This window comes from Hipposideros armiger, unplaced genomic scaffold (genome assembly GCF_001890085.2).
Source record: "Hipposideros armiger isolate ML-2016 unplaced genomic scaffold, ASM189008v1 scaffold_396, whole genome shotgun sequence".
Classification (NCBI taxonomy): Eukaryota; Metazoa; Chordata; class Mammalia; order Chiroptera; family Hipposideridae; genus Hipposideros; species Hipposideros armiger.
In genome coordinates, this window is record NW_017731746.1 from 1,951,388 (window position 1) to 1,965,169 (window position 13,782).

Here is a 13,782-nt window from a genome sequence, read left to right on the forward strand (position 1 = left end):
TCACTGGCCCTCATATGTGGGATCCGAACCGGGGCCCTCTGGCATCCCAAGCGAGTTCTTAACCATCGCGCCACTCGGCCGGCCCTGCCCTAGATTCTTAATGTATCTGTACCTCATCAGCCAAATATTTTTTCTTTACTATTTGTCTTAAGGATGGAATCTCTAAATTTCAGAAAATAAGTTCAAAACTAGCAAGATATTTTTTTGTGTGTGCTAACTGTAATTGAAATTTTATGGAAAGAAAGTGATTTCTATAAATGTAACAGGTTAAGAATAAGAACTTAGATTAGTTGGCTCACATTTAGTTTTCAAAGAAGATTAATGTCACAGAGCAGGTATCATCACATAGGCATCTAATATTAGAAATTATCACAGGAAGTAAATGCATTATTATGCTGAAGAGAATATTTTAAAATGGAGGAACATTGCACTGAAAAGATAAGCCTGTTTGCCAGATGTTAGATTTATCACTTTTCCTAGTCATTGTGTTTTTGTTTTTTAATTGGAAAGTAGTTATTTCTAGCTATTGTATATAATTACTAAAAAGGTAAATAGATGTTTCGGTCATGCCAAACTCAACATCTTTTGTGTGAAACATTTTAAAAGTATGTATACAGAAACTTGGTAAAATCTGTCATTTAAATTCCATTCCATCAAAAAATATAAATAGCTTTAAGAATCAAGATAAATGCTATATATGCATAGATATGTATTAGTTGCTTATTAATTCCCGTGAGAAACCAATTTATGGTTAATTTTATCTTACTTTAAATTTTGTGTGTATTGAATTGGCTCATCTCATTTGTGTAAATAAATTTTGTATAGGAGAAATAATGGAAAATTTTTAGCTGTATGTATGAGTTTTAATCAAATGCATTGCTTTGTTCCTAGGAACATCGAAATCGTGTGTTTCATGATTTCCGAAATGGCTTATGCCGCAATCTTGTTTGCACTGGTAAGTATTTTCTATTTCCTTTATCCGTTGTTTTTCTCCTGAGTTCTCGTTCTGCTTTCTTTGTTCCATATTATGCAGCAGAGCCTATGATGACATAGTCTAGCTCACCCTACTACCACATTAACAATTTCTGAAGTTGAGAATGAGCTATAGTTAATTCCTAAAATTAGGTTCCATATCTGAAACTGTAGAAGACGCATTTGGCACTCAACCTCATCTACTTTTTAAACCAATTTTCGGATTTGTGTGTTTTCTGAATAGTTTTAACATATAAGAATGGATTATAGTGCCAGCCGAGTGGCTCAGTTGGTTAAGAGTTATCTTAAGAACACCAGCTCTGAGCAACAGGGCCACCCATTCGATTCCCACATGGGCCAGTGACACTGCCCAAGCTGAGCTGCCAACAGGTGGCAGGAGGGTTCAGCTGGTGAGAGCACGTGCTCCTAACAACAAGACTGCCTGTTCCATGGTGGCTATGCCCACTTGCAACTAAGATTGAACTCAGCACCTTGAACTGAGCTGTCGCCCAGATGGCTCAGTGGATAGAGCGTGCGCTCTTAACAACAAGGCTGCTGGTTTGACTCTCCCATGGGATGGTGGCTATGCCCACTCCAACTAAGATTGTAACACAGCACCTTGAACTTAGAGGCCACAAGCTGCTGACGGGAAGCCGGATGGCACTTGGCGCCCTCCACAACTAAGAATGAAGAACAACAACTTGGTTGGTCCCCCTCCCCAATTCCCCAACACTGTTCTCCCCCAATACCCCAATGTAAAAAAAAAAAAAAGAATGGATTATATTATAACATATCCAAAATGAATTCTATTGGGAAACCATCTACGTTTTGGAAGTTGTTTATTGTGGCCTTTTTGGGTTTTTTTCTGGAAGCGGACTAGTCTGTATTTCGTTGTATTTCACTATAGAGCAGGTGAACGATCAGATCAGACAAAGCAAATGGATTCAGTATTCTCCCATCTGTACACTGGGAATATAACCTTAGTATTAGTATGAGATTAATAAGTTAAACTTGGCTTCTGGGTAAAGAGAAGAACTTGGATTTTTTATTTTTATTTTTAATCGAGGTATCTACACATAAGTAAATAAATCATAAGCATATTATTTGATGAATTTTTGCATGTTTATACACTCATAATCAATACCCAGGTTAAGATTTAGAATATTTCAAAATTTGAGTTTTTTAAAATGTTGCTCTAGAAAAATTCCAAATTTTTCTCGAAAGGGGGACTATCAAATATCTTGCATACTTCCAGTTTATCTGCCTTATTTTAAAGGACAGTTAATAAAACTGTGAATTAATACATTTATGTTTACTTTTATCAGTAGTTTTTTTTAAAAGATTTTGGGGGGGGGTATTGGGGGAGGGGAACAGACGAGTTGCTGTTCCTTCAGTCTAGTTGTGGAGGACTTCGCTTCACTGGCTCATGTCGGTATTATCATTGCACATTTCCCGGGTGAGGCAGATCGGTCGCCGGTCACTGGACGGCAGCTCACGAAATCTCACGCCCCACTGCAGTCTATGCCGTGGCCCACGACTCATGGCAGCCCAGCTCCAGGTCGAGCTGTTGTTCACCATTTTAGCTGTAGAGGGCAGTGTCACTGGCCCTCATGTGGGATCCGAACTGGGGCCCAAGCCAGTTCTTAACCAATACGCCATTTGGCCAGCCCAGTAGTTCTGATCTTTAAATATATGGACGTATTCAAAATATGGAATATTCGATTTAGTGGAAAGAATACTACACTGCTAGAATTTTAAGATTAGGGTCCAAGTCCTTTTTTTTGGGTAACCTTTAATCATATGACCTTGGGCAGTTACTTTTTTTTTTGTCATTTTTATCTGTAAAATGGGATGCTTTAAACTGAATTCTGAACAAATCTATTATAGCTCATTCAAAAATATTTGTTAATCTTTATTTTATTGGTAAGACTTACAGTTAGTAGTAGGCTGTATTAGCAGTTACGTTTTAGGGAAGTCAGGTTATATTCGGATTTTCAACTGTGCCAGGCAGGGATCAGCGCCCCTAACCCCTGTTTTGTTCAAGGGTCAGTTAATCATAAATTTTGATAGGGGGAAGTTACTAGCTAGGGAAGTAACTAGCTGAGGTTATCTGAGAATAGATGGAATTGTAAAACTTCATAAGATTGATACATTTCAGACTTGTAGAAGAGGAAATTTTAAGTTAGGAGTCTGGTATAAGAAGTGTGTGATCCATAGAGGGCTAAGAAGGTATGTTCAAGGAAGGATAAGTGGATGAGTTTGGTAGAGAAGAAGGTTTGAGGAGATGTGTTAGAAAAGTATGTTAAGACCAAAATATAGAAGGAGGACCTTGAATGTCAATTTTAAATTTTATTTGGAGGCAATTTAAAGGAATGAGTTACAAATTCAGAGCAGTATTTTAGAAATACTATTCTGACCACCATGTATTATTTTCTTGGAGTGTGGAGCTGATAGAATCAGGGAAACCTAGTTATTAAAGCCTGTTGTTGTTTCTATTTGTAGTTTTCAGAGCCTAATGAGCATAGTAATTGTGGGACTAGAAAAGAGTAGAAGGGACGGCCTTGCATATTAGTTTACTCCGGACCTATTATAAATCATTTAGCAGAATGGGGTAAATAAATTCTAAACAAAACATAAGTAATTACTGCTGGTGTATTACGTCTATTTTTGAAGTATTCTAAGTTACACAACAAATGTTTTTTTAAATAATTTACTGTTTTAATCTTAAATACTAAAAAATAGACTAAAGAAAATTCCTAGTTATTTCTGAGACTCATGAGTTTATAGTTTACCAGTTACCTTAATCTCTTCCTACATTTGCAATTATCTTCCACCACTTTCTAAAACTTTTCTTACAGAGCTGAGAAAAGGTAACTTGTGAGCAGGAAGTTATTTTTGATAATGTACATGAAAGGTAGTGTCAGTAATTTTCTGACTGATTTGCTAATGCAGTTGAATTACTGAGTGAAGTGGATAAACTTAGGTTATACTAGAAATACAGAGGGTGCTAAAAAAATGCATACACATTTTAAGAAAGGAAAACTATTAAAATTGTAATACTCAATATATACCGATAACAAAAGATGAATACAAGTCACGTTTGACTTCTGCAATTACAAGAGGTGCTCAAAGTGGTTACCATCAGGGTCCAGACACTTCTGATTACCGTGAACTACTGCTTGAGCAATGTTGACCAAAGTGTCCACTTGTATACATTTTTATGGCATCCCCAGTATATGTTAAAGAGTATTATGGTATCAGGAAGCATGTTTAAATGCTTAAAATTGCTTAAATGCTTAAAAATTGAAAGATATAATGGAGATTTTTTTTTTTTTTTAAGATTTGTTTACCCGAGGTATTGATATACAAGCTGTGAATGTGGTAATAAACTTTGACTTTCCAAAGCTGGCAGAGACCTATCTCCATCGTATTGGAAGATCAGGTGAGGGGAAAAAAAGGAGATGTTCTTTTTGGAAGTTTTTTGAGAAGTTTAATCACTAAATTTTGTTCCTGTGTGAAATAGGTGTGGTAGCGATGAGAACAGTGAATTAAAACTAATTTAGTTGTTTGATATTTAAGACAAATTTGTAGTTCTTGTAGAACACTTAATAAGAAAAGTTAAATAACTCTACCATGTGCTTAATTTGAGATAAATTCACAAAGGAGAATCTTTATTTCTCATTAGGCAGTACATGTAAGTACTGTTTAAATATGTGTATTTTTGGCAACTTTTGACACAAACATCCGTTTTGTTATTTGAAGAAGGTAAACTAGAGTACTACTTTGGGCTGTGAAATCTGAAATTTTGTGGAGTACTGTGTATAAAGAGACTAGAAAAAGTGGTTTCATGACACTGAACAAAAGCATTTAATCCTGTATGGTTTTGACACAAACTTGCACATGTACATTAATTCTCATATTTAACTAATTTTATTAATTAAAAAATATTTTCCATTAGGTCGCTTTGGTCACCTTGGCTTAGCCATCAACTTGATCACATATGATGATCGCTTCAACCTGAAAAGTATTGAGGAGCAGCTGGGAACAGAAATTAAACCTATCCCAAGCAACATTGACAAGAGCCTATATGTGGCAGAATATCACAGCGAGCCTGTAGAAGATGAGAAACCTTAACAAGCATGTGCGTACCCTACAGAATAGCTAAGTAAGCATAATGTTTATAGAAAGGAAAGCAATCAAGATGACCTTTCCTGGGGGAAATTTGATATCCCACCACACATAATAGCAACATAGAGTAAAACACTTGTTGGCATAAATGACAGGAAACGGGAAGTATCTCTTGAGTGAAGTAAGATAATCCATAAATGCTATCCTTGAATGCAGTCTTCCTAAGTAATGCGATACATGAATAGTACTGAGACAAATTCAGACTTCTAAAATAATGAAAGCAAAGAGAATCTTTGTTAGTAATTTTGAATGTGAAAATGTTTTCTGTTCTTTTCCTTTATTTCTCAGTCATCTTCTCTGTTAGCATTCACTCTTAATTTCTAATGGGTACCTCAATAAATCAGGTTAAAATTACCTGTAATATCTTATGGTCAAATATGTAATCAGGTTATGAGGATAACTGTCTTTTAAAATGCCCACTCTGGTTTCCCTCACTATCTTCTCATTTCATCTTTTGGTGACTATTGGGCTCTGGTAGACGGGCTCAAAACAAGGTTTGACATAAAGGAATGTAGACCATTTTGGAATTGTTTTTCTAAGGAAAATCTGATTTAATTTAAGAGATGAGATTTCCAAATTAGCAATGAACATTTTACCTATTTTTAGATTTTTCAAATTACTCTTTTCCTTTAACCTTTTTTCCCCCCTAATTTAAATGTCAACCCAAATCCTTAGACAAACATAAAATTAGCCAATGTTTGCTAGTATATTGGCAGGCTACTTATTGAGTTCGTGTAAGGTTAAAAAAAAATTCTTGATTTAATTGTTGTGAATGACTTCTGTGTGTTAATAGAACTTTCAGGCTCTCATTCTGTTTCTAGAATGCCTAGCAGAAATTCCTTAATCCTGCATGGATTCTGCAGTAGTTAAAGGCTCAGTAAAAGATAATACAGAGCATTTGGGATAGGGATTGTGAAAACCTATATTCCCTAGTTCATATTGCTTTCACAAATGTTAATTTTAGGTTTCTTCTTTCTTTAGGCTTTGACAAACTACAAAAGGCTCGTTCGGATCTGTGACACATTGTTTTTTTGGGGGGATGCTCTTCTCTTTGTGGGGTTTTCATTTTTTTATTTTGAAACTATGAAGAGTTCAGACATTTTTTTTCTTTTTTTAACTGGTGAAGAGAAAAAAGCTGAAAAGAAGGAATTTACCTTTTTTGTTCCACTTGTTTGCACTGTGTGCTGACTGAACATTAGTTGCACTAACTGCTAGTTTTTAAAAATTTTCTGGGGAAGGGGGACAAGGAAGGAGGAAAAAGAAGAGAAGGAGAGAAACCCTAAAAAGAGAAGAATCTTAATGAACGAACACACAAGCTTGTCTACGATTTCAGAATTCTCCAACAGCTGACTCTTGAGTGCATTTCAACTTCTCCCTGATTACTCATCCGTTTTTTAAGCCTGAAGAGCTTATTACTTATTTGTGCGAAGTGCCTTATGCTATGAGACCATTCAGAATATCATCTTTTAGACACAGCCCAAGGAATCAACAATAATAATTCTTTCCTTTTTCTTTTAAAAATTTTTGTCTTTTCATTTTGGTTTCAAGTTGAAGTCTCTCTTCCCTTTCTACCCGATACTCAAGCCCATGGCTGGAAGATGAAACGTATTAGTAATGTCAAACACCATTTTCTTTTGCTTTATGTGGAGGAGTTGATATGCAACTGCAGTCCATCCGCACTGTAAATACATGTATTTAAAAAAAAAAACAATCCCAAGTAAAAATTTCTTCTGGGCTGAGTAGATACAACATCATCGCTCCCAAAGGAAAGAGCAGTCTATCATTGCAGGAGCCATATGACAAGCCTTTGTGCTCTATAACAGAACACTAAAGACTGGTTTACATACGCCTCCATTAGCTGTTATGGCACTTGATGTGTAGACATGCCAGCCTTGACCCTCTTTCCTCTGTGGCAGAGCGTGTCCCATAGAAAATTGGGTGTGTATACTTGTATAAACTTTGTAAATAAGTTTTTTTCTGGGTGTGTGTGTGTATATATATATACACATATATATATATACACACACACACACACACACATATATATATATATATATTTTTTTTTTGGGATGAAGGTTGCTGGGATTAAGGGGATTAGAGTGATTATGGGAGCAGCTAAAGATGAGAGGGGCTCAGTTTTCCGCAACACTAAATTTTAAAAAGTACTTTGGCCTCTTACTGTAGAGGGCAGACTTCTATGGGGATCCTGTGTTGGAAAGGGACCCAGAAGTCTGGGATTCACTGTTTGCTGCCACACTGTCTCATCTAGTACTTTTGGAGGAGGTCTGCCAGAGGAAGCAAGGAGACTTCAAAAACCTGTAATTCAAGATGTTATTTTTGAGAAGCGCTCTGATTTTGCTTCTTGCCCTTCTTTAAAAGTTTGAGGAACTTTTCAAGCTCAGCAAAAGGGGACAAAAATTAATCCGTCTTGCAGCGTGGAAATGTGATTGAATGGCAGTGTCCGAGCAGTGTATGTATATAAAGCATGGATTTGCATTTCAGAATATTAGCCAGTACCAGCTTTGGTAACGTTAGCAGTTATGGGGTTTGCTTTCTGTGGATCACCTGTACTGTGTAAGAGTGTTGCCCTCTGCCTACCTTGATATATATAAACTTGCAGGAATGGGCAACTCCTGAGAGCTGGTAACTTGTGTGTGCAGAAAGCTGCTTGCCATCCTCTTTGTGACAAGAATTATTTGTCATTTTGCATTGTAAATTGCTGGCAAATGCTCTACAGTGAATAGTGTTGCTTTAAATTGTGCCCCTCCCAACATGCTTGATGTTTGGCCTGATCTCCAGGCAAAAGGAATGAGATGAATCAAAACCAGTGAACTTTTTTTTTTAATGTTTTTAATTCCCTTTTAATCCAGTGTACTAGGTCAATCAGGAGGCATCTAGGGTAAAAAAAAAAAAAAGGCAAAAATAAAATTAAAAAATTTTTTGATTTCCATATTCCATTGTTTTTCAAAGCCCTAAAATATTACAAGGTAAGTCCTGCGTATGCTTTCATGCTTAATTCATCTGGATGAAATCAATGATTCAAAGTTGCTTTTTTTTGACTGTCTAGTTCTACGCAAAAACTATTTGTGACTAACCCAAAATTCCTTGAGGATCAAAATCCTCCAGATGCCTCCTGATCAGACATAGCCCTGACTCCTAAAGAACTGTAGCAGGAGCTGCACAGTACAAACCAAAAAAGAATAAGCTCATTTATTTGGTGTCCAAGCCACATAGGTTCTATCCAGCCAGTTGGCTACTACATTCAAGCCTAATTAAGAAAGTAACTTTTTTCTGGGGTGGGGGTGGGGGGAGGGAATTTAAAAGGCATCAACTTTTGACCAAAAAAAACCTTGCCCTTGTACTGATGCAGCTCCCCCACCTCTGGCAAGATAAGAGGGATCATTCATTATAGAAGAAAGGCTTATAAATGCAATTTTGTATCTAGCTGGAGAGTGGGTGACTAAACAAAAACCAATGCAGTCCTCTTTGCCATCCTCAGACTGCATCTGCTAGGTGCCACATGCCTGTGGGTCCCTCTGAAAGCACAGACTAAATTTTAAAGTATTACTGAATTACAGTCTGATGAGGAGTGGCACTTAAACTGTCTGGGACACCACTATTGGACAGTCATATAGGCAGCTGTCCAATTTTGGTGCTTGACTTGGATAGTAATTGTTAAATGGAAAGATGCTCTAAGTACTAGGTCAAAGCCTAGTCTTTTTTTTTTTTTTTTTAAGCCCTTCACAGTAAGAAACATTTGTTAATATTGGAAATTGTTTTTGTGTTCTTCCAGTATTGGGTGTTTAAGTAATGGTAATATTTTTCCAGTGGTTTATTTGGATGAAAAATATTCCCTATTAATATTTAAATAATGTCCAGCTCGTGGTTTAGCCTGTGGTTGTGTAGTTGTGTAATGGGTTATGGACTGTTACACACCTTGCTGCTTCTGGGCCTATTTTGTCTTTCTCTTCCCATACATTCCAATGGAGAAACGTTCTTGCCTTTCCCCCAGGAATGAAATAAATTTATTCCAAAATGATCTTCCATGGGAAGAAGTAAGGGAGAAGGAAACCTAAATATGTCTCTAAATGATTTTCAAGTTGGCCCTGCATCGTAATATGGGTTGGCCCCAAAGGCTGGGGGGAGGTGGGAGGCAACTGGTTATCAATATTTGTTTTCAGAATGAGATGGGAGCATCTTTCCTTACCATATGCTTTGTGTTTGATACCATCATGCTTCAGTTAGAACCAGACAACTCGGCACAAAGCCTGGAGTGTAAATTGTTGGAATCAAACATCTCATTCTGATCATTGGTTTAATTTTTTTTTTTTAATAGGGGTGGGAGGGAGGTTACTGTGCCCCCAAAGGGAGGGTGTCTGCATTAGGATTTAGAAACACTTTGAAAGCTCACAACCTCATCAGAAACTGCCCTTAGACACACTCCTGACCTTACAGATGAGTAACAAAACGATAAATTATTGGGAATTAAGCCATGTTATTTTAATTTAATACTTTTTTTCAGCATTCTATGTATTTGAAAAATTTATTGTGAGTCATTTTCTGTCAAAATACTTCTGTCAAAGATAATACTGGCCTCGGAGCTGAAGTCAGTAAACTTTTTGGTGAATTTAAGTGGACTTTGGTGAACTTGTAGTTCTACTTTATATCCTTAAAGATAGTTTTTAAAAATTCCCAAAGAAAATCCACTCTCCTGATGTAAAACTCATCTTTGGGGTAAAGAGTTAAGTGTCCAAAGGTTATAACAGTTCATGAGGTCAGAGGGAGCTAGCCTGGCACCTGGACTCAGCCCCTCCACAGCTGATCGATAACAACGGAAGTGTATTTAAATTCTCCAGTAGACAATACTGGGCAGGGCAAGGGAGGGGGTAGGGTTGGGTTATTAAGATACAGGCTACTGTATTTTAACCAGTGGTTGAGGGTGGGGGGTTCCTGGAGAAAACAAAGTCACTGTTCCCTTTTTTGAAACAAAACTAAAACTTGGAAAAAAAATTGTTCAATAAAAATAGGATAGAATTTCAATGTCCCTAGACACAAGGGACCAGTTCCACTGAGAAGTGAACAGTGGGGACTCAAAATTTTGAAAACATTTAGGGAAAGGGAAAATTGGCTTTCTGTTAATTGGCAGTTGTTCCAGTGGGACTTTGTTTTTGTTGGGATGTGTTATGTTGTATGTACATGGACCACAGTCTGCTGAGTTTATATAAAGTTCAGAAAAGATGGTTGATAAAAATCTTGATTTTTAAAGAAATTTTGTTAATTTATCTCAATAAAAGCCCACTGGAACTCCAAATGTGTGTATATGTTTGGTGTGTCCTTAGCAGGCTATGCTGTTTAGGAATCCTTGCATATGAGAGCATTTTACTGAAGTAATTCATATTGCAGTGAAGCAGTAGGACATTCTCAACACTACCCCTGTGAGCACAGTTGAATAAAATCTGAGGTCACAGCCACATTTCACTTTGTCAGTTTTCATAGCCTAAACAGAAACGAGATAATCATTTAGAAAGCATGTTAGTCCACAGTACGTCCAAGGGGGTTATCTAGTTATCCCCTCCCAGAAGAATTTTTCAGATGTTTCAGAGATAACATGTCCACAAAAAATTACTTAGGAATAAATTTGTATGCTGAACTACAAAACTAAGGAAAGAAATCAAAAGACCTATAAATGGAGAAATTCAGACAAAGCTGAACACTTGTTCCCCCACTCCAAGACAAAATAATGCAAGACTTAACCTAATTATAGAACACTGTACCAGGTATCTCCCTCTGGATGTTACCCCCTGGGGTCACTCTCCAAAGATTGACCTGTATGAACCACGTAAACGTTTTCTGTTCTCTGGCTTCCATTGTGTTATGCACACGAGGGAGTCCACCACGGGAAATCAGAGGGAGAGAAAAGAGGAAGGTCCGAGTTGGTATTCCTCCAAATCCCTCCCTGCAAGATTTCCTCTAGCTACTTTGTCCCTCAACTGAAGATCTTTGGCTGAGTCCATGTGACTCCTGTTTTTTGGTAACTGTCCCCTCCCCTTGATAGATTTCCCTACACCCGTACCTTTGTAAATAGGCCATATGTAAACAAACATTTCCTTATTACAAGTGTGCCATCTGTTTTGTTGGGAATGAGAGTAATTGGGACCAGGAGTAACTGCAGGAAATATTCTTAAACTGGGAGTCTGGGTTAGGGTTATATTTGATGAGCTCAATGATAACCCCATGTAGGCTTGTGGAGGGGAAAGCAGGGGATGAGACATGAATAATCCATGACATACGGTGTTAATTCAAGTTTTCACTGGTGGTTCCATGATGAACTGCAGATCAAGTTAAAAGCATGGCATGGGGAAATCCAAGAGGCTGACAACAATAGGCCCTCGAATTCATACGTAAATTATGAATGAGATTAACATACAAAGAGAACGAGAAGGCCTCTGGGAGTTTTGAAGAGGGACCCTTATCTGGAGATAATTTTGTCCTTAGCTGGTTGATTACAGGGTCCCTAGGACTGAAATACATGGTAGACTTCTAAAGTTTCACTCGATTTATATGCACAGAAATGCTTTAGATCTGACGAGCAGAATTCTGACTTGAGCCAGTCTGTTCTGAGGCTTGAGCCAGTTCACTGACAGCCTCTTGAATAACAAGGAAGTTGGGTCCCCCTTCTAGCCTTCCTCAAAAGGGCTGTGACTGGCCGGCTGCATGGCTCAGTTGGTTAAGAGTGCGAGCTCTGAGCAACAGAGTTGCTGGTTCAATTCCCACATGGGCCAGTGAGCTGCACCCAAGCTGAGCTGCTAACAGGTGGCAGGATGGCTCAGCTGATGAGAGCACGTGCTCCTAACAACAAGGTTGCGGGTTCAACTCGTGCATGGGATGGTGAGCTATGCCCACCTGAAATTAAGATTGAACACCCCCTTGATCTGAGTGGCCACTAGCTACCAAGGGGCGGCCAGATGGCGACTGGACTTGGAGCTGAGCTAGCTGTGCCCTCCACAACTAAGATTGAAGGACAACAACTTGGCATTCCCCTTCCTCAATTCCCCAATAAAATCTTAAAAAGGGGGAGGGGGTGCTTGTGACTTTACTAGGGTGTCTGCACATTGGGGGAAGAGGAAATAGACTTTTGAGGACTACTGAGATCCAAAATGCTACAGGTCAGAGCCAAGGTTTATGGAAGTCAAGTGATCCATTGAGTTTTGGGGTTTTTAAAAAATATATCCTGGCTGCTATTGTGTATCACACTAAAGAAATGGAATCTGTTTGGAATTTGCAGAAGCAAGGTCCCAAAATGATAATCACTTACAACGAAGCCATGGATAGCCCACATCAGTGAAGGACCAGACTGCATATTTGTAACCTTTCTGCAGCATTAGAGCCACTAGTCATGGGGGGTGGGGAGGGGGACAGGGACAGGGGCTTTTATGCTCCTAGATCTTCGATGCAGCAGAGGAACCATAAGTAGAATCACAGGATAACATATACATACATATATAGCATACATTCATATATAGTTATTTTTTTTAAATGCAACTGATGCCATATTTCTAGATATGTGTTTTTAGTGATCTGGGCATAAAGGAAGGGCTAAAATAAAAGCATTTAATGTAAAAAAATAAATGCAACTGAAAGTAATTAGACTTCTTAAGGAATCAAATTTATTTCAAGAGATTACACATGGTTATTTAATCTCCAGTACTGAATAGTTTTTTTTTTCCTTTTGTTAATTTAAGTGTGAATGCAAGTGGTTAATGAATACAGACTTATTAACAACCATGGTTCTAAAACTCCTGCTGTCATCAACTTGAGCAACAAATGACCCACTGGAAAGGCTAATCCATATATAATGTCTCTGTATCTTGTTCTGTGACTAATGTGATATACTAATCATGGGAACCCAGAATGATTCAACACTTTCCCCCCAACTCCTCCCTTGATCTTTTGGTTATACTTTGAGCCCTGCGAGAATGTTGAATAAAAGCCTTGAAGTTTGCAGGGGTGTATTTTTATAATGAATATGGTTTGCATGTCTTGCCAGGAGTTAAGCAGACTCTGTGGGGCACTGGGGAAATAATTTCTTTCCTTCCTTTTATTTTTTGTAGGGTGGGGTCAGGGGAGGGCATTGAAGTTCTGCAATTCTGGAATAGTTGGTGGTACATAGTTGACTTGACTTCGGCTACATATTGAACTTTAACAAATAAAGACTCCATGAGTGTCATTTAAAGAAAAGTTACAGAACAAACAACTGACTTTAGAAATGTAACATGGAAAAATACTCCTGTGCTAGTATTTTAATATAATTGTATAAGTGGGAACAAAAATATATTCTGCTTTTCAACTGTAGGTACTCCAGACTTGCTCTGCCACTAACACTAAATATGCTGTTTTCCTTCAAACATCTAAAAAGAAACTTTTCTGGGCTGGCCGAATGGCGCGATGGTTAAGAGCTGGCTTGGGACGCCAGAGGACCCTGGTTCGGATCCCACATATGAGGGCCAGTGACACTGCCCTATTCAGCTGAGATGCTGAACAACAGCTCAACCTGGAGCTGGGCTGCCGTGAGTTGCCGGTGACGGTGTAGGCTGCAGCCCCTGTGGCAGTGGGTTGCCATGG

General features: G+C 38.1%; 1 protein-coding gene across 1 annotated transcript in view; it reads left to right on the top strand.

The window, feature by feature from the left end:
- Positions 1 to 10,471, top strand: part of DDX6 (DEAD-box helicase 6) — a 55,084-nt gene extending 44,613 nt beyond the window's left edge. The window contains exons 10-13 of the mRNA XM_019663580.1: positions 892 to 955; positions 4,313 to 4,414; positions 4,931 to 5,113; positions 6,142 to 10,471. Coding sequence (XP_019519125.1) covers positions 892 to 955; positions 4,313 to 4,414; positions 4,931 to 5,106 — 342 coding nt within the window. The 3' untranslated portion in view covers positions 5,107 to 5,113; positions 6,142 to 10,471. The remainder of the gene's footprint in view (positions 1 to 891; positions 956 to 4,312; positions 4,415 to 4,930; positions 5,114 to 6,141) is intronic.
- Positions 10,472 to 13,782: the final 3,311 nt, after the last annotated feature.